General features: G+C 34.0%; 2 protein-coding genes across 2 annotated transcripts; both read right to left on the bottom strand.

Moving 5' to 3' along the window:
* Positions 1 to 1,677: 1,677 nt before the first annotated feature.
* On the bottom strand, positions 1,678 to 3,261 carry LOC128558036 (uncharacterized). Its single transcript, XM_053546804.1, has one exon. The coding sequence runs from the start codon at positions 3,259 to 3,261 to the stop codon at positions 1,678 to 1,680; it is 1,584 nt and encodes a 527-aa protein (XP_053402779.1).
* Positions 3,262 to 13,196: 9,935 nt separating this feature from the next.
* On the bottom strand, positions 13,197 to 17,960 carry LOC128558035 (E3 ubiquitin-protein ligase TRIM33-like). The gene is made up of 3 exons (XM_053546803.1): positions 17,942 to 17,960; positions 15,071 to 15,934; positions 13,197 to 13,672 (listed from the first exon to the last, which is right to left on the bottom strand). The coding sequence occupies exons 1-3, from the start codon at positions 17,958 to 17,960 to the stop codon at positions 13,197 to 13,199; spliced, it is 1,359 nt and encodes a 452-aa protein (XP_053402778.1).
* Positions 17,961 to 19,530: the final 1,570 nt, after the last annotated feature.

Raw genomic sequence — 19,530 nt, 5'->3', positions numbered from 1 at the left:
TACAACGCGCGACAATACGACGCGCGGCACGACGCGCGAGGTTAATGTCTCATGAGCTAAACATAGAATTACGTAGTCCTGAAATAATTTTAGCACTGTGACGAATACCGCGTTAGTGCTCAAACCTCATGTAACAGTTAACCTAATAAGTCCTAGACGGGTCGGAATAAACTTGTCGTTTACATAGTTTTAAATGTCTGATCAATAATGTGATCAATATTGAAAACAAAATAATCTCAATGCAATTTTACATAAACAAACCCACAGTATATAAATTATAAAAAATCTGGTAGAAACTATATGACACGAAAATGCGCTAAAGTTTCTTTCTTCTGCACTCATGACAATTGATTATGAACGTCGCACCGACACAAGTATACGCCATATCGCGATTTTCCAGCTTCGATGGTGGAGGAAGACCCCATGTGCCCCTCCGTGCATTATTTCATCATGAACGGGCACCTGGGTAGAACCACCGACCTTCCATAAACCAGCTGGATGGCTTCCTTACTCGTACATACATCGGTGAGAGATAAGTGATTTTCTAAGCCATCGGCCTTAACCACTCGGCCGTGGAGGCCATTGAAAGAGCTCAAATGTTTATAACATATTGTGAAATACGTAGAACCTGACATAGAATGTTCAACATATAATAATAATAATAATAATAATAATAATAATAATAATAATAACAATAATGATGATGATGATGATGATGATAATGAATTTATTTTGAGACGTTTAGTATTAAGAGTACAATATTAAACATACCAATAATTTCCAATATGGCCTTCTACGAAATATAAATGTAAATACACGATATCTACAACAATAAGACTAACAGTGGCACAAATTTATACAAATAGTTAATCACAAAAAAACTCAATTTGAAATGAATAGGGATTTTACCAGAAGTATAAATTAGTAAAAAGATTTAAAAGCTAACATTTGTCAAAAAAATATATGATAACTGATGATAGAACAATGTGTATTATCCTCAGACTAAAAATAATAAAAAAAAATAATATTAAAGTTTAGTAACGTTGTTCTTGTTATGAATAATCCTTCATCAAAGTTTGCGTTTAAATGTTGGTAAACCATCTTGCAGTTTGATTGAATTGAATTCCACAAATGAGTGGCTTCGTATTTCAAGTAGTTTGTTCGGGGCTTTAACTGAAAAAGATCTTTATAATCGGCCATGACTGCATTGAAACCATATTCATATTGTTCAAGGACAATGTTCGTGTGCATTTATTCATTTTTAATCTTGGCAAACAATCGGTAGAGATTATTCCATATGTCTGATTTATTTGGGAAAAACTATCCGCGTATACTCAGTATTCTTCCCAAACATTAAGCATAAACCCAAATTAACTAATACAAGATGTCTGTCCAGTGTAAATCAATAGTTGCATAAACGAAATACGTGCCACAATTTGTTACAGATAAATCAAATATTTAAAGCTTTTAACGATTTATCTTCAACAACAGCTCATGCAAGCTGCTTAAGCAAGTTAATTTGTACTCGAGAATTGTGTTACGTTTCGATCCGTTAAAACTCAGAAAAAGTGAGTCTGATTCTCTATTAAAGTACAAGGCCTGAGGCCCATATGTCTTGTTCAGTACAGTCTTTATTTTCTTGTTTTCTGATGACAGCAGATGTAAATTGTTATTTCCTTAGTTGCAAACTAACACTGACCCGTCGCTGTAAACGTCAATTCCTTGCTGGCTAAAGAGGTTTCTATCTTTGTATGTATCAAGTACCTTTCCTGATGTAGTAACTATAATCACTGAATGGGTAATGTAATCGGAAACATAAATACAGTTCCCATCACGATCTACAGCTACGTAACGCGGACTCTCAAATAAAGCCTTTCCGCTGCTGTCAGTATCAATATGTTGTAGAACTTTCCCATCCAGACTCAGTATCTCCACTTTTGGAGGATTAATATAAGACACAACAAACCTGTTCTTGCTGTAGGCTATTCCATAACATTTTCCATCTACAGCAATGTCGCGAGTCTTTGACAGGCCATTTCTAAAGGATAAGAAACATATTTTCTTTTCTTCAGCCACAGTCACTGCTAGCTGATCGTATGAAACGTATGTTATATCCAAAGGCCCAGCTGTAAGTTTGAGCTCAGAAGTAATTTTATCAGCATTGATATCAATCAGCTTAACCGAGTAATTGTTATAATCAGTGCACACAAGTGTATCAGGAGCTATGGCTACCATTCCTGTGATGAAACAATTATATCCATCAGTAAAAGATTTTACACTGACTTCTCCAATAAGAGTTGGTGTTAAATCTTGGAGACGTCTTGGAGAAATGACCTGGCAATTTCTTATTTGTACTGGTCGAAGATCACCGAGTGAACCTTGTTTCGTTTGAAAATATTCCAAAATTTGATTGTTTTTCTCAAACGTATACATACTGGGCGCATTTTTCTCGTCCAGAAATTTCAGTTCCTCTCCTATCTTCTTCAGGCGAAATCTTATTTGTTTCGCTTGCACAAATAAATCACCGGACTGCTTCGCTTGTGAAGTAAGCTGTGAATGGATGTTTTCGAGTTCGAGTTTCATCGGTTGTAACTCATTTTCAACGGCCTTTAACATTGTGTCAGTTTTCATTTTCAGTGTTTCACACTGGTCCAATAGTTTTCGTTCCATATCTTCCAAATATTTATCTACTCGTTTTCGAAACGCTCGAATATCCCCTACAGCTTTAGCATAAAGTCTATAAACTTCTTTACCAGCTTCTTCAGTCTCTTTTTTCAGTGATTTAGCATTGTTCTCAAGCTGCTTAGCGCTTGTAACGAGTTGTACATATTCCCCGCCATCTATAAAATCCTTTGAAATATCGGGAATGTAATCGATCTTACACGATTTATGATCCAGAATCATACAGTCTCCGCATCCAACTGCATCATGCTGCTTGCAGAAAAACTTTACAATTTCCGAGGCATGTTTCGTACAGGTCAAAGTACATCCATATTTAGCCGACGATGCTGGTGCCCTATCTTTTGGCATGTTGTATTTATCCAGAAGAACATGATGTCTAGTCGGGGTTGGTTTACAGTGATATTTGTAACAGGTTATGCATAGATACTCCTCACAATTTTGACAGAATCCTGCGGCTTCCACATGGTTTCCTTCACCTGCGCATGGCTGACATGAAAACTCAAAGTCATCTGCTGAACCTCTCGATAAACTTAAGTTTTTGTCTTTGTCATTTGACGACCTTCGACCAGAAACTTCCATATCAACAAGTAATTCTTAATCGATTAGAACAGATACATACTTCAATTTTAAAATATCCACCCCAAATATACATGTGAACTGTAAATATCGTTTTACCCTAGATACCGTGTTTATCCGAAGATAAATAATGAAACCACGCATAGACTTGTCGATATTTGATAATCATAATGATTTACTTCCTCCTAGTAATCACCACGCGATCACGTGATTATATTTTAAAGGTCGGTTTTCAATAAACATATTTACAATAAAGGCTGCTTTAAGGATTAAAACTGTCGGTGGTTCCAACAAATGTAACAAATTCTGCCAATGGGACCCAATGGAAATAAGTGATTAGTTTTACTTTAATGGGTCAACCCAGGCGTTAACATCATATCATTTTACTTTGTCATAAACTGTAAAATATATTTTACTAAATATTTCATGTATTAATCAGCATTTTTTTCAAAGCATTTATAAATATACTTGATTATTGTATACATGTATTTTTACTGTATAAGTTATATGTAATGTTTTATGATCTTATGCCTGGATAAATTTGAATTGAATTGAATTACCGCGGTGGACTATTTGAATCCGTTCCGCACAATACTAGCTTACATTCAAAAGCTTTGCCAAAATTTTCTTTGTTGAAAGGGGAGCATAATTTTGTAAACTTAAACTGTAATTTTATGATGCCAAAGACCTGCTTATAAAGCACAAGTGATTGTGAGAAACATGTTTACATGAATCTCTTGAAGTAGCTCCTAGTCAAAAAGTGACTACTAGGTTTTTGAGAAACATGGATACATGTAAAACATTCACAATATTTTATGTTAAAAATATGCAAAATTTTAACAAAATGTAAGCTGGAGTTTTGAAAACATTTAGTCTGGCAGTTCCTGAGAAATATGCAAAACTCACAATTTTTCTAAGTTAGAAAAATAGTATGATTTTGACAAAATAAAGTCAGAGGTACTTAACGTGTCTTATTAAACATGTCAAATCATGATCGAAACTACGATGGTGAAAGTAAAAATCACGATGAAGAAAGTCAAAAGTGCGATGTATTACTGTGAAAAAAAAAACAAAAAAAAAAAACAACAACAAAAAACAAAACAAACAAAAACAAAAAACAAAACCAATGTCGAAACTACGATGACGAAAAAAAAGTCGAAAGTTGAAAATAGGATGGTGAAAGTCAAAACCACGACGATGAAAGTTGGAACCACGATGGTGTAAACGCGAATTTAAATCGCGTTTTCAACATTGAAGTTTCTTGTTTCCGTGCCAGTTTTTATCATCATAGTTTCGTATTGTTGGTTTCGTATTTTCACCATCGGGGTTTCTAATTAAGACTTTTATCATCGTAGTTTCGTGTCCTTATTCTCATAGTTTCGTCTTTCGCTACCGTGGTTTCAAGCATCGTGGTTTGGGTAAAATGAAGATCCAAACGGAACACCGTATATATCTGAAAGAATAAACTTCACACATCTTGCGCAGACCATTAGCAGACAGTTAATTTAAAACATTCTATTTCTTTAAGTTATCAGCAGGTTATATTTTAAAGGTCGCTGATCAACCGATCAACGCATTCACAAGTAGCTGTAAGAAAACATGACATTGTGTCTGTATTTTTTGTCAATGAACGACCGCCAATCAGAAAACTTAAATTTCAATCACGATTTTTACAGATAAACATGTTTACTTATGTTGTAGTATACGATATGTAGCATTTTGATTCATTACATGTATTATACTTTTCTGTTCAATAACCCGATCAATATGGAAACCCAATTTTACATAAACATACCCACAGAATATGAATTATAAAAAAGCTACCGGTCGTAAAAACCGTAAGGTCTGTAATATGATGTTGAACAAGTACCACCAGTTTTCATTTGAGAATTGCGCATTTAAAGCAGATTTTAAGACATTTTATGTAATTGTTTAACGTGTAAGATGTTTTTAATATCATATTTTACTTTAGAAAGATAGTAACGTTGTCATTGTAATTAAGGTAAAGAAAGGCGTTTTTAGCAAAAACTTCTGTTCTTGTCACTTTGCGGGGGTGTTTTAACAGGGAGAAAACGTGTGTTTAACAGAGGATTCTTGCGCTCGCGTGCTTTTTATAACACCTTTTTATATATGCGCGTTCCGTGGCAAAGCGAAAACGTATTCGGCCCCCAAAACGGTAGTTCAAAACGAAATGACGTCAACGTAAAAAACTCAGACATTCCGCGCATTTCTTGGAAATTTAATGACGTTGAGTGATAGTGTATTCATTTATCAGTTTTACGCGTTTTATGTTTAAAATAGCGTTAGCGCGTGTTCATTTCGGTTATAACGGGTTTCGGGCACCAACCAATCCCTCGGAATTCTGCAGATTTTTATAGGCTAACACGAAAAAAACATGCGTTATCCCTACAATAGAATGCCATCTATATAACGGAACGTCATACATTACGTTTGACGACGCCGTGTCTTTGCGTTTAAGGCGTTGACGGTAAGCAGCTTGTATGCTAAAGATTTCATTTTGCATCCAGTTTTTCGTCATTTTAACCAATTAAATATGTACTGGTAGCTCATTAAAGGAGTGGATATAATAGGGTGGATTTTGCCAGATCGGATCTCACGAGGCGCGCAAGCGCCGAGTGTGAACCGACCTTGCAAAATCCACGAGAGCCGAATACAAAGTCCCAGATCTAGCTACTGTTATAATGACCCTTTTATTATATACCTTTACCATTTTGATTCTTGTTTTGTTCTTGAACGAAATCTTCAATGTTTATCGATATTAAATGGAACTTAGTGAAGTTTTTATGTGCGCTATTTATAGAAATATGTTGGGTCATGCATATTAATGAAAATAGTCCGGCAGCATACAATACGGAATTTAAAAGGTATAATACGGAATTTTTGTCTGTTTGTTCATATTTAATTGGGAAATACAAGCCGATTTTTTACAGATATTATATAGGTATATAATAAAAATAACTACTGCCTATACTTTAAATATATTTTCTGATATTATTCTTTTCAGTAAAAGTTAGAATGAGCACATAGAAGCAAAAAAAATATTTTTATGTTTAGAGTAAAAATATACCTAAACTTTTTTAAAGCATTTGTCCGTATTCATATTCAACACTCAGGTAAAAACTTCCACGTTTTTATCAGTATGTGTATTTTTTCAAATTGGATAACGTGGATTTATAGCCGCTAAATCTCTGTCATTTTCAAATTTGTCTTGAAACAAAGTGGATGATATAAATGAACTGAAGTGTAAAATTTGAAAGATCTTTTCGACTTCATGGAGCGCTGTAGCTCGTCAGGCTCGAACTAACAATCTCCAGATTCTGGTGAGAATAGTATTTAACTATTTATCAACCAGCTGACCAAATAAAAACAATAATTTAATAATGCAACAAGCCGTTAAATAAAGGCTGCAAATAAATCCTACAAACAGACAATGTAAACTTGGTTTAAAAAACGACGCGAGAAAAGACGTAACGTTTAGAGGGACTGGCCTCAAGATCGAAAACAAAAAGAATACATTTTTTAGATATCTGGAAATAAATGCTATATTTCTTTAGAGGCTTTAAACTTAAATTCTGACACACTGTAACGTTACGGAATTACATGAGAATTTTAAACGTTTGTAACGTTTCCAGTACACTATCTCGATTATAAATACAAAAATTGTATCTGTTTTTTGAAGTCATTTCACTAATTCCGCTACATAGCGCTTATTTACGACGCGGGAAATGTCTTTATTGCCGCGGCGGCCCGGGAGTTCGATTCCCGAGCGGTCATCTTTTTTCTTGATTTGGAATGTTTAAAAAAATTTAGAAAACAACTCATATTCTAATGTTCATAATATGACAAAACTTCAATTTTGAAAGAAAGATTATTTTAGCCAAATCTTGAGTCAGTGCCTTTAAGCTGTGCTTAGAATTCCCAATGTCATAGCACCGTACCGTTAAAATAAACCTCGTAGTCAAAACATTTCATGAACATTTTCAGAAAATTAAAAAATAATCCATGGAGGAGAGAACGAGCTGTAAAATGTTTAATAAGAAGTACCATCATTTCATTAGGCTTTTTAGTGTGTAACATGCATTCAAGTATATAAGTGTGACAATAAAAAATCGGAAAATGGCTAGCAAAATTAGAATACGTTTATGATAATATTGATGTTGTTGTAAATATTTTTTGTGATTAACTTATTTTTCCCTATATACAAAGAGTTCTTTGTGAAATTTTGATGCACAAATACTGAGCGTGAAAAAAATCTAAGACAGTACAGCGAAGTCGAAGACTCCCGTATTTCCTTCGCTCATTTAACAGTAAAAAAAGTTATACGATGATTTTAATTTTTTATAAAAAAAATCTATGGGACAGTTTTTACACACCGCTCAAAAACAGTATTTCCGTAGAAAGATTTTGGCATTATTTTTGCATAAAGTAAGCATTCCTTCGGCGAATAATCGGAGTACATATTTGAGAATCACATCACCGTATAGGTTTCAATGGGCCTGTTATATCAAATGAGAAAGAAAACCCTTTTGAACTAATTGGACGCCCCAAACTAAATTAATTAATCAATTAAAAACGGTAACATTACAACTTTTTAGTGTTAGGCTAAAACACGATTTTTCGACGTAATTTGCGTAAAAAGTGTGCATTTGACCTTTTCAATAATTATACATCGGATGAAGATGAAGTTTTACTTTTATTTAAACATGTTATCAAGGATGCAACTTGTTTTTGAAAATGCCAAATTATAAACAAAAACCTATGTATCCAGCCATATTAAACCATTTATGGAAGAACTATGCAAAAGCTCCTTACTTCTGCGCTACTTTGATGATGAAAGAGCACCAATGTTTAAGACATATGTTGAAATAGAGTGTGACACTGGATGCTCTCAACAGACAATATGGTTGGGATAAGTCCATTAGACTTTGGCATTATATATGATATGTTCGGGTAAATGACATTAATATATTGTTTGTACCAGTCTATGCCCTTTTAATATTTTTCACCCAACTCTACGACATTACTATTTCGCCTGGAAATAGTCTATGTCACTACTGTATCTGCATGAACAAGTCTATTACATTACTCTGTCTACCTGTACTAGTCACTGTCATTACTTTGTCTGTCTATACCAGCCTATGCCATTACTCTGTCTGCCTGCACTAGTCTACTACATTTATTTTACTTTGTTTTCCTGTTCTAATCTACGTTTTAACTATACCTGCTTGTACTAATCTACGTCATTACTCTGTCTGTCAGTACTAGTCTATGGCATTACTCTATCTGCATGTACTAGTCCGTCTGTGACATTACTCTTACTATATGCATGTACCAGTCTATGACAATACTCTATCTGCCTATACCAGTCTATGACATTACTTTATCTGTCTCTACCAGTCTATGACATTCATCTATCTGCCTGTACTAATATATGTCATTACTCTCTTTGCCTGTACTAGTCTATGACATTACCCTATCTGCCTGTATCAGTCTATTACATTGCTCTATCTGCCTATACCAGTCTATGACATTACTCCATCTGTCTGTACAAGTCTTTGACATTCATCTATCTGCCTGTACTATTATATGCCATTATTCTCTCTGCTTTTACTATTATAATTGTGTCATTACTTTCTCTGCCTGTACCAGTCTTTGACATTCTCCATCTGTCTGTACCAGTCTATGACATTCATCTATCTGCCTGTACTAATATATGTCAATATTCTCTCTGCTTGTACTAGTAAATGTTATTACTCTCTCTGCCTGTACCAGTCTATGACATAACACTATCTGTCTGTACTAATATATGTCATTACTTTATTTACCTGTATTAGTCTATGACATTTATCTATCTGTACTAGTCTATGTCGTTACTCTGCCTGTACCAGTCTGTGACAATACTCTATCTGTCTGTACTAATATTTGACATAATTCTCTCTGCCTGTACTCGTCTATGACATTGTTCTGTCTGCCTGTACTAGATTATGTAGTTGGGGGAGGCATATTGATTTTGCCCTGTCCGTCCGTCCGTCACACTTCATTTCTGATCATAACTGAATAACTGGCGAAACATTTGACCTAGAACCTTCAGACTTCATAGGATGGCAGGGCTTATGGAGTAGACGACCCCTATTGTGTATGGGACCACTCCATCGAAGGTCAAGGTCACAGGGGCCTGAACATGGAAAACCATTTCCGATCAATAACTTGAGGATCATTTGACCAAGAATGTTGAAATTTCACAGGATGATTTATTATGCAGAGTAGATGACCCTTACTGATTTTGGGGCCACTCTGTTAAAGGCAAGGTCACAGGGGCCTGAACATGGAAAACATTTTCCGATCAATAACTTGAAAACCACTTGATCCAGAATGTTGAAACTTCATAGTATGATTGGACATGTAGAGTAGATGAACCCTATTGTTTTTGGGGTCAAGTCAAGGTCACAGGGACCTGAACATGGAAATCCATTTCCGTCAGTAATTTGAGAACCACTTCTATGGCATTATGCATATCTGAACGTTCTAGTCTATGGCTTACTTTGTTTGCATATACTAGTCTATGACATTGCTACATCAACCTGTACTAGTCTATGACATTATATTATTTGTACATACCAGTCTATGACAGTACAATATCTCAATGCACTAGTCTATGACTTCTCCATATCGGTACGTACTCGTCTGTGGCATTACTTAATTTGCATGTTCTAGGTCTATAGCAACATCTATATTTGCATATACTAGTCTAAGGCATTATTTATATCTGCCTGTACTAGTCTATGACATTATTATACTTTAATGTACTAGTCTATGTCATAACTATATATTTGACATTACTATATCTGCATATGCTAATCTATGGCATAATCTTATTTTATAGCATTATCCTAATTTGTATGTATAGTCTATAGTAACTCTATAATTACATGATTTACTAGTTTATGGCATTATCAATTGCTTTCGTTTTTTTCCTGTTGTAATGGCCAAATAGTACTTGAGTTTGAAATAAATAGTACCATCAGTTAGTTTCAACATTAAATGGTCATGCTGTGGAGGTAAAAAACTTGTACATGGATCTTCCCGACAAACAACTGGAAGAAAGAGAAAACACAAAATGTTTACATAATTATGCTGTAACTACTGATATTAACGTGATATTTCTTAAGTAGCAATTCTGATGTCAACAGTTTGCTATAGTCAGTGAAAATTCAACTGTCATCAAAATCATGTTTACAAACATTATCTGATCCAGCATTTAAGTTGCTGAGCATGTCAATGTATGGTCATTATGGTCATTAAAAACTTGCATGATAAAACTCTTTGCAACAACAGGTTAAGATTGTTTTTCATACATTTTGTCATTTTGATGATTTTTTAATAAAAAAGGCATACGGATGGTATGAACTCGCTGGCTTTGATTTTATAAAACCACCTTACGTTGTACAATTATTAGACCAAGGTGAAATGACCGTAAAATCGAAAAAATATTACAAACATGCAATAACCTTGCATATTTGTGAACCTTCTTTAAAATCTGAAAGATTTTTGAAGTATGTTTCTCTTTCTGTTGTGAGAGAAAGCAGACAAAACAAAGTACAAAATATTTGTCGCTTCATTGGTGTTTATTGTTAAAAGGCGACAAAACAGTAAAATTAAGATTATGTTTTATTACTGACGATATGAATTTTGTCTGGAATCTTTCGTTTAATCCTAGAAAGCCTTGGGTGGTTTATGTTAATGAAGCACAAAATGATTCAAATAACAATATTGTTTCAGAAAGGAGCTCGTACATATGCATGAGTAGACATCATCAATTCTTAAGGATAACATGGTGTAATAGCCATATTTCATATCTTGTAACTGGATGGTAATATTTAAATGAAATTTTGGTCACTTTAAAGACATTCAAAATTAAAAACTTTTCACAAAGAGATTTTTAAAATTTTATCATTTTTTGGGGGAGATATCCGTATTGAAGTTAACATTGATGCCTATGGGAGATATATAATTTCTTTGATTATGAGAATCTGAACTTGAGTTGCGAGAAAATTTTGCGGTAGAAAGCTGCGTTATATGATTCTGATACAAATATCAAAAAGAAATCTAAAATTCCCCGTAGGAAAAAGGAGAAAATCATTCTCTTCTAATTTTCTGGGGAGATAACTCGTGAAAAACTAAAATTATCAGGGGAGGTAATCCAAAAGAAATTTTTGAAAACTTCTTTCACTCTATAACTTGTCAATATGCACCTTATTTCTATCGTTTAACATTTTTAAAGCTTACATTATCAAGATGTATGTACGCTTTTGGTGAAATTGAGGCCTATTACGCCATGTTATCCTTAAAATGAATTCTGGAAAACTGTAATGTCGTAAAACCGGTTTTCTCCAGTTTTAGAGGACGAATACATTTTACCGCGGGCTCAACTGGAAATAATTTTATCGGGGACCATTTTTTAATTTTTTCAAAGTATTATAATGTCATGTGCTGCAGTAATAGATCTGATTATTAATAACACATATTTTTATTATAAGAACCTAGTCAACACATGTTAAATAAACACACAAGAATAAGTCCAGTTTTATAAATCTATTAAAATTTTTCACAAATTTAGCAACTTCCTTCAGTTCAATCTTGTCAGAAAATTCCACAATCAGCCAATTACTCTTTTTAATATAAAAATCACATGAATTTCAGTATATATTCATGGGCAAATAAAATTCAACATAATGCTCGAAATAAAGTCCATAGTTCCTAAATTGTTTCTAAATTTCCAGATTATTTCTATCAAAGAAAAAGTGTTAAATCCTAAGTGTAAACTAGAAAAGCAGAGAAATAACTGATAAGCCCATTTATATAGAGCAGCACAAACGATTGCTGCAATCTGATAGGTCAAAGGCATTTTCTCAAATATGCAAAAATGTTCCCACCAAAAGCAATGAATATAATAAATGTCACCAAAAACCAAATTCATAAAAATAAAAAAAGGAACATTCCATCTTTTCAGTGTATCTCAAAATGTCAGAAATTGACAGAGAAATGACACAGTTTCTCCCTAAAGGTCCAATATGGCTGCAAAGATTAGGTCTTCAAATTTTAGGTCCGTTTTAAAAGATTACAAGAGAACAAGATTACAAGAAATTACAGTGACATTTCAGTTCTGAAAAATATCTTAATTTTTAAATAATCAATTGCCATTTGCCAGCTCTAGCCACACAAGAAATTTGACAAGGAAAATGTGAACATATGGACGTATCATGACATATTATGAAATATGCATTTAGGAGTATGTATTTGTTTTTTTCAGCAACTCAGTTCCTAATTATGGGGTCCATTTCTGCACATAACATTATCAGTATCATTCCGAATAACTTGAAAATACACTAAAACTGCGTAATAAGATGGTCTCATAGACATTTACTTAAAACAGTGCATAACAGTTAATTCACTAAGATATTCATAAAAGGCAAAATATATCTTCGCCAAAATCCAGATTTATCACAATAAGAATAGATTAATATTGATCAAGTTACAAATGAAGCGAAATCTCATAGGTGCGTGTTTTTTCTTTGATTCTTGGCGGTATGATTATTCTTGGAATAGTCAAAAGTTGATGGACATTAGGAGTCTATTTTTATGGAAGGGATTCAATGTCTACTAAATTAATGAAATGCTTAAGTTATTTACAAAGTCATCTTCATAGACAAAAAAAGAAAGTCAAAAAACAAAACAAAACAAAACAACAACAACATAAACACAACAAGTTTACTTCATAAAACAAGATGTCTGTGTATATACTTAATAAATCCAGCAGTTGCAGAAAAGTGCTGCAGTTTGTTACCAGTGAGTTAAATATTTAAAACTTATCACGATTTACTTTTAGCTAAAGCTCATACTTATCATTCTGTACAAGCTTAATAAGTAAACTTGTACTTGTGAATTGTGTTACGTTTTGATTCTTCAAAACTCAGAAAAAGTGAGTCTGATTCTCTATTAAAACACAAGGCATGTGGACTCGTTGTCGTGTCCAGAACTGTCTTTATTTTCTTGTTTTCTGATGACAGCAGATATAAGTTGTGATTTCCACTGTTACAAACTATAACTGACCCATCGCTAAAAACGGCAATTCCATCCGGATATGACAGGTTTGCCTCTTCATATGTATCAAGTACCGTTCCTGATGTAGTAACTTTAGTCACTGAATTAGTTTTGAAATCAGAAACATAAATACAGTTTCCATCCCGATGAACAGCTACATACCGCGGAAACTGAAATAAATCTTCCCCGCTGCTGTCAGTATCAATCATCTGTATAGCTTTCCCATCCAGACTCAGAATCTCCACTTTTGGAGGATTGATATAAGATACAACAAGCCTGTTCTTGATGTAGACTATTCCGTAACAATTCCCATCAACAACAATGTAGCGAGTCTTTGACAGACCACTTCTAAAGGACAAGAAGCATATTTTCCTTTCTTCGGTCACAGTAACTGCTAGCTGATCGTATGAAACGTGTGTAATATCCCAAGGTCCGGTTGTAAGTTTAAGCTCAGAAGTAGTTTTATCAGATTTGATATCAATCTACTTCACCGAGTGATTGTTATAATCAGTGCACACAAGTGTGTCAGGAGCTATAGCTACCATTCCTGGGATCCAGCATTTTTTCCCATCAGAAGGAGACTTTACACTGACTTCTGCAACCCAGCCAGCATGACTATATCGGCCCGATATAGGTATAATGTCGGCAAAATGTGCGGTTGTAGGGCCGACGTCAGGCCGTCGTGAGTGAGTTAGGTTTTACGGCGAATCGACACAAAATGATCATATATCGCCGGGATCGAACCCTTGAACTGCCGCAAAATATTGAAATTGGTAGATCCGCATCAATCAGTGTAACTATTTCGTAAGTCGGATTGACATCGGGCCGATATTTGATTCTCTGATATAGCTATATTTTTCAAAACATTATTGATAAACGGGAAAAAGTAATCTAATTGTTTATGTGTGCTTATTTATTAAGCAAATATGATGTATACCAGAATCAATCAAACTAGGTTCCAAACAAAATTTGTAGACGGTAAATATCAAAATTTTATATGTAATAAAGGGAGGTTATAATTAAGATGCATTTTTATTTTATGTATAATGCCGCCGTAGAAATATTTATATTTACAAAAAAATGAAAATATAAATATGTTTAAAATTCTAATCGAACGATTTTAATAGTGTTAAGAATATACAGAAAATTTACGTACCTGTATAAAACATGTAGTATATAGTGAAAAATATTATACCAATAAAATCAAATAACCATCATACACATGATGCGATACACATCTGTTCTCGAGTAAATTACTGTGAGAATTTATAAAGTGTATATTTGAAGAAAACTGAAGAAGCAATGCGTGTCACACTATTTCGCGACAACGATATGATCAGCCAATGTCGGGTCGATATCATTTTGATGTTGGCCAAATATCGTTTGCCAATGTCGAACCGATGTCATTATGATGTTGGCCCGATATAGTCTGCAGACGTCGGGCCGACATCATTCCTATTTGCAGCCGATATAGAAGCCGATATCGGGCCGTTATAGACAAAGACGTCGGTTTGATATCGGCCCGATATAGAATGTTGGCTGGGAATAAGAGTTAGTTTTAAATCAAGGAGACGCTTTGGAGACATTGCCAGGCGATTTCTAATTTGAACTGGTCGAAGACCACCAAGAAATCCTTGTTTCGTTTTGAAATAATCCAGGACTTGACTGTTTTTCTCAAACATAAACATACTTGGCTGATTTTTCTCGTCAACAAATTCCAGTTCTTCTCCTATCTTCTTCAGGCGAAAACTTATTTGTTTCGCTCGAACAAATAAATCGCCGGACTGCTTCTCTTGTGGAGTAAGCTGTGAATGAAGGTTTTCGAGTTCGAGTTGCATCGGTTGTAACTCTCTCTTAACAGCCTTTAACATTGTGTCCGATTTCTTTTTCTGTGTTTCACATTGATCCAATAGTTTTTGTTCCATATCTATCAAATACCTATCTACTTGTATTCGAAACGCTCGAATATCCCATACTGCTTTAGTATAAAGTCTATAAACTTCTTTGGCATCTTCTTCTATCTCTTTCCTCAGCGATTTAGCATTGTTCTCAAGCTGTTTCGCCCGTGTAACAAGCTGTTCATATTCCCCGCCATCTATAAAATCCTTAGAATCATCGGGAATGTAATCGATCTTACACGATTTATGATCCAGAATCACACAGTCTCCGCATCCAACTGCATCATGCTGCTTGCAGAAAAACTTTACAATTTCCGAGGCGTGTTTCGTACAGGTCAAATTACATCCATATTTAACTGACGCTGGCGCACTACGTTTCGGCATGTTATATTTATCCAGAAGAACATGATGTCTACTCGGTGTTGGTTTACAGTGATATTTGTAACAGGTTATGCATAAATACTCCTCACAATTTTGACAGAACCCCGCAGCTTCTACATGGTGTCCTTCACCTGCGCATGGCTGACATGAAAACTCAAAGTCATCTGCTGAACCTCTGGATAAACTTAAGTTTCTGTCATTTGATGTCCTTCGACCAGATACCTCCATTTTAGCAAGAAATCCCTTATGGATAAGAACAGATACCCAGATCAACACTAAATTATCCAAAACATATACATGCCTACACTTAATTATAAAAAATAACGTTGTCCAACCATATAGATTATATTCAGATCTAGCACAGACTCCTTGTAATTAAATGGCCGCTTATCAATATATAAACAACTTTTACATTCTTAAGCAAACAAAAATGATAGAGCTAGTTGAAACTTCTTGTGGGTCTAAAAACGGTCTTTGAAAACTTTTATTTAAACAAGAGTCATGGACATGCCTACCCCACAAAGGCAAACGTGGTTATTTCATTTTTATTTTTGTTGGATTTAACGTCGCACAGACACAATTATAGGACGTGCTTTGATGGTGGAGGAACTCCCAAAGTGCCCCTCCGTGCATTATTTCATCACGAGCTGGCACCTGGGTAAAACCACCGACCTTCCGTAAGCCAGCTGGATGGCTTCCTCACATGAAGATTTCAACCCCCGAGTGAGGCTCGAACCCACATCGATGAGGGGCAAGTTAAACGTGGTTATAAATAGTAAAATAATTTGTAAAAGTGAATAATATGCATTACGATTTTTATGTGAATTCAGTCTACATGCACAAGTAGTTAGATTTGGCTAGGTTGGTATACTTGAAGAGGATTTATAATAGGACTGGGACGATTACTCGGTTAATCGGATCCGATTCGATTACTGGGTAAAACCGGTTTCGATTTTGCAAAACCGCTAATCGCTCTCAAACAATAAACATAAGGCATTGTACTTATCTTTATACATTTCTTTGACTAGCACATAGACCCGCAGTATAGTTCCGCTGAAACACATTGAACTTAGTCAATAGTCTCGGATTTGCCTGCCATGAAATGTGTAAAATGAAATACACCAAACTATGACTTATTAATTATTACATTGTTTGCAAAGGATAAAGTTCGTAAGTTCCTATTATATAATCACCTACTGAAAGTATCTTGGTATCGTTGTCAGGAAAGAAAACAGCATTTTCAATATGGCGGCCGATTAACCGATTCGGTTCGATTCCTTCATACAAAAGATTAACCGGTTTCAAAATTTTAAAATCGTCCCAACTGTTACTTCAACATTTAATTATGTAAGTTCTATTGGCAAATTTAATTTATATATCTAGTAAAGTTAAATACATCTGATGAGGATTTTATACATTTGAGATAAAATATTTTATTGAAAGATGGCCATTGGATATCTTTAATTTTTATTACTATTTTTTTATTCATATGCACATATATAGAGGGCTATATCTTCAGTTAATTGTTTTGTATCAGATCCAGGCTTTTGTTACGTTATGAAATTTTGTTTTGTTGCATTTATATTTGATTTTTATGGCAGTGATGGTCCAAACTTTGTTGATAAAATATGTTCTATTCTATTCTATTTTAAGTCATCTATTAGTTAGAGGACAAGCTGCGTTATGAAGAAGTACTGTGTTCAACATATTTGCAAGAGTTATGGTTTATACACACTGCATTTTAATTAAGAAATAGTCTATAGCAAAAGAGTGTTTTAACACTATTTATGCACGATGGGCGGTTATACGTCGGGCGTAATAATTTCACGAGGGCGCAGCAATTATTTGTAAGACGTTTTACCGCCCGTGTGTATAAATAGTGTTAAAACACGGTTTTGTAAAAAATAATTTCGATTCTAATACGTATATATCTTAATCAAAAACAATAGATAAAATATAGAAGCGCTCTTTCTTGATCGCAACAAAAAAATTGACGTTGAGGTGACGTCATTCTAGCGTAATTATGTTTTAACAGATACAAGCATATTAGAATAACTTTATAACTTTTCTTTACCATGCTCGTTTACGTATGTTTACCAAGGGAGATATGTAAAAAGTAAGCAATGTAGATTATGGTTCTTATACTCTAAATGTCCCCTTCCATTGTTTGAATACTTAAGTTTTGGAGGTATACTCCGGACAAATACTATGAGTAAATTAGACAAAGGGAGATAACTAAAACATTAAGTAATACAAACTTATAGCTTGTACAATGCATTTACCCTTCTGAATATCCTCCATCTTTGTGGGCAGTTTTATTAAATTCCCTGATGCCCTTAAGGTATGGCCCACCTAATGGTGAATATTTCAAATCTTCAAAACAATGTTACAGCAATATACTGTATCCAGTGAGAGACTTGTATACAAAATTTAAACAACTTTTACAGTGCCGTTTTTTATAAATTTTTGTACAATTATGATATTTTCTCAAGCTCAAGTAGAGACAAGTTTCAAAGTGATGGCCACTGTCTAAATCGTTCGCAGATAATTCACTTTACCATTAATTTTGATAAAAGAAACATCAAACTATTTATAAACAATTATAAAACACAAAATAAAACTGTGAATACCATTTATTTCAAGGGTACCTCAAGTAAAAAGATTTAATGAGACAGAATTCTAAATCCAACACTGAAAAAATAAAGTTGAGTCCGCTGTGGGGCCGTTTTAAATTTTGCTCACTTCATTAAAAAAAAATCTTGGGACAGAAGTAAAACCTACCTACATTTCTTCCAAAATATGTAATCTAAAGAGTAAAGGCAAAATAGAGAATTTTTACCGTATGTAACTCAGTATTTTTAAAGATGTCTAACTCCATCCGCTTCTGTTTCAGAGGTAAATTCACTTTGAACAGCAACAAATTACTCATCAAATGAAAAATGTTCACTTTTGTACAATAAATTAATAATAATTCTTGAAAAAAGTAAAAACTTATTAAAAAGGAATATAAGGAGAAAAAAATATTGGTCCCAGTGGGGCTTGAACCTATGCCTCCTAAAAATTTAAGTAAAGTAGGTTTATTGTAGGAATTGAATACTCTTCAAAAGGAGGTACACTGTTACATGGGTTATACCTTAAAGCGTTATGACCCGAGCAAGTAAAGATATTAAATTAAAAAATTAAGCAAGGTAGAGTTAAAGTTCTTGTACAATGAACTTTCTGTCATGTCATCTGTTATTCTTTTACATTATAACAAAATCCCTTTTACTGTTTTGGAGTTATGCTTCAGTCAAAGTATTATGAGTTAATTAAATAAAGGGAGTCAGTTAAAAAGGTAAGTACTGTACATTCCCTGAATGACCTCCAAAATGTATGCAGTTTAAATAAATTCCCTTCAGCACTTAAAAGAGTTATGTCATGGAAAGTAAATACAATAAAGGGAGATAAAAGTATGCGAGGTGGAATTATAATTCTTGTACACAGCACTTCCTCTCTTAAAATCAACTTGTGCGAAAGTCTTAACAAGTTATCTTTGTTATCAATTTTGGAGTTATGCTCCGGACAAAAGTTTTTGAATAAATCAAAGAAACGGAGATGATTTCAAAAAGTAATGTAATGTACAGTTCAAGTTCTTTTATGAATAGCCGCCATTTTTGTTTGAAGTTAAATAAGTTCCCTTAAGTACTTGAGAGTTATACCATGGTGAAGCAATTTAATAAAATTATATCATTCAAAGAAAAAGCAAATAGCGTTATTGTTCTTGAACTTTGCATCTCTTCTCAATATCCTCGGTTATTGCGTAAAGTCTTAACAAAATGTCTTTGATAATTTTAGATTTATGCTCCAGACAAATGTTATGAGTATATCAAAT

The sequence above is a fragment of the Mercenaria mercenaria genome, chromosome 6, assembly GCF_021730395.1.
Source record: "Mercenaria mercenaria strain notata chromosome 6, MADL_Memer_1, whole genome shotgun sequence".
Classification (NCBI taxonomy): Eukaryota; Metazoa; Mollusca; class Bivalvia; order Venerida; family Veneridae; genus Mercenaria; species Mercenaria mercenaria.
Note: the sequence above shows the minus strand (reverse complement) of the source record. Positions and strands in the feature narration are given on the sequence as shown.

Coding starts and splice junctions, on each gene's coding strand:
- LOC128558036 (XM_053546804.1), bottom strand. CDS start 3,261: ATGGAAGTTTCTGGTCGAAGGTCGTCAAATGACAAAGACAAAAACTTA.
- LOC128558035 (XM_053546803.1), bottom strand. Junction 13,673..15,070: donor TGACGAGAAAAATCAGCCAA/GTATGTTTATGT, acceptor GTTACGGAATAG/TCTACATCAAGAACAGGCTT.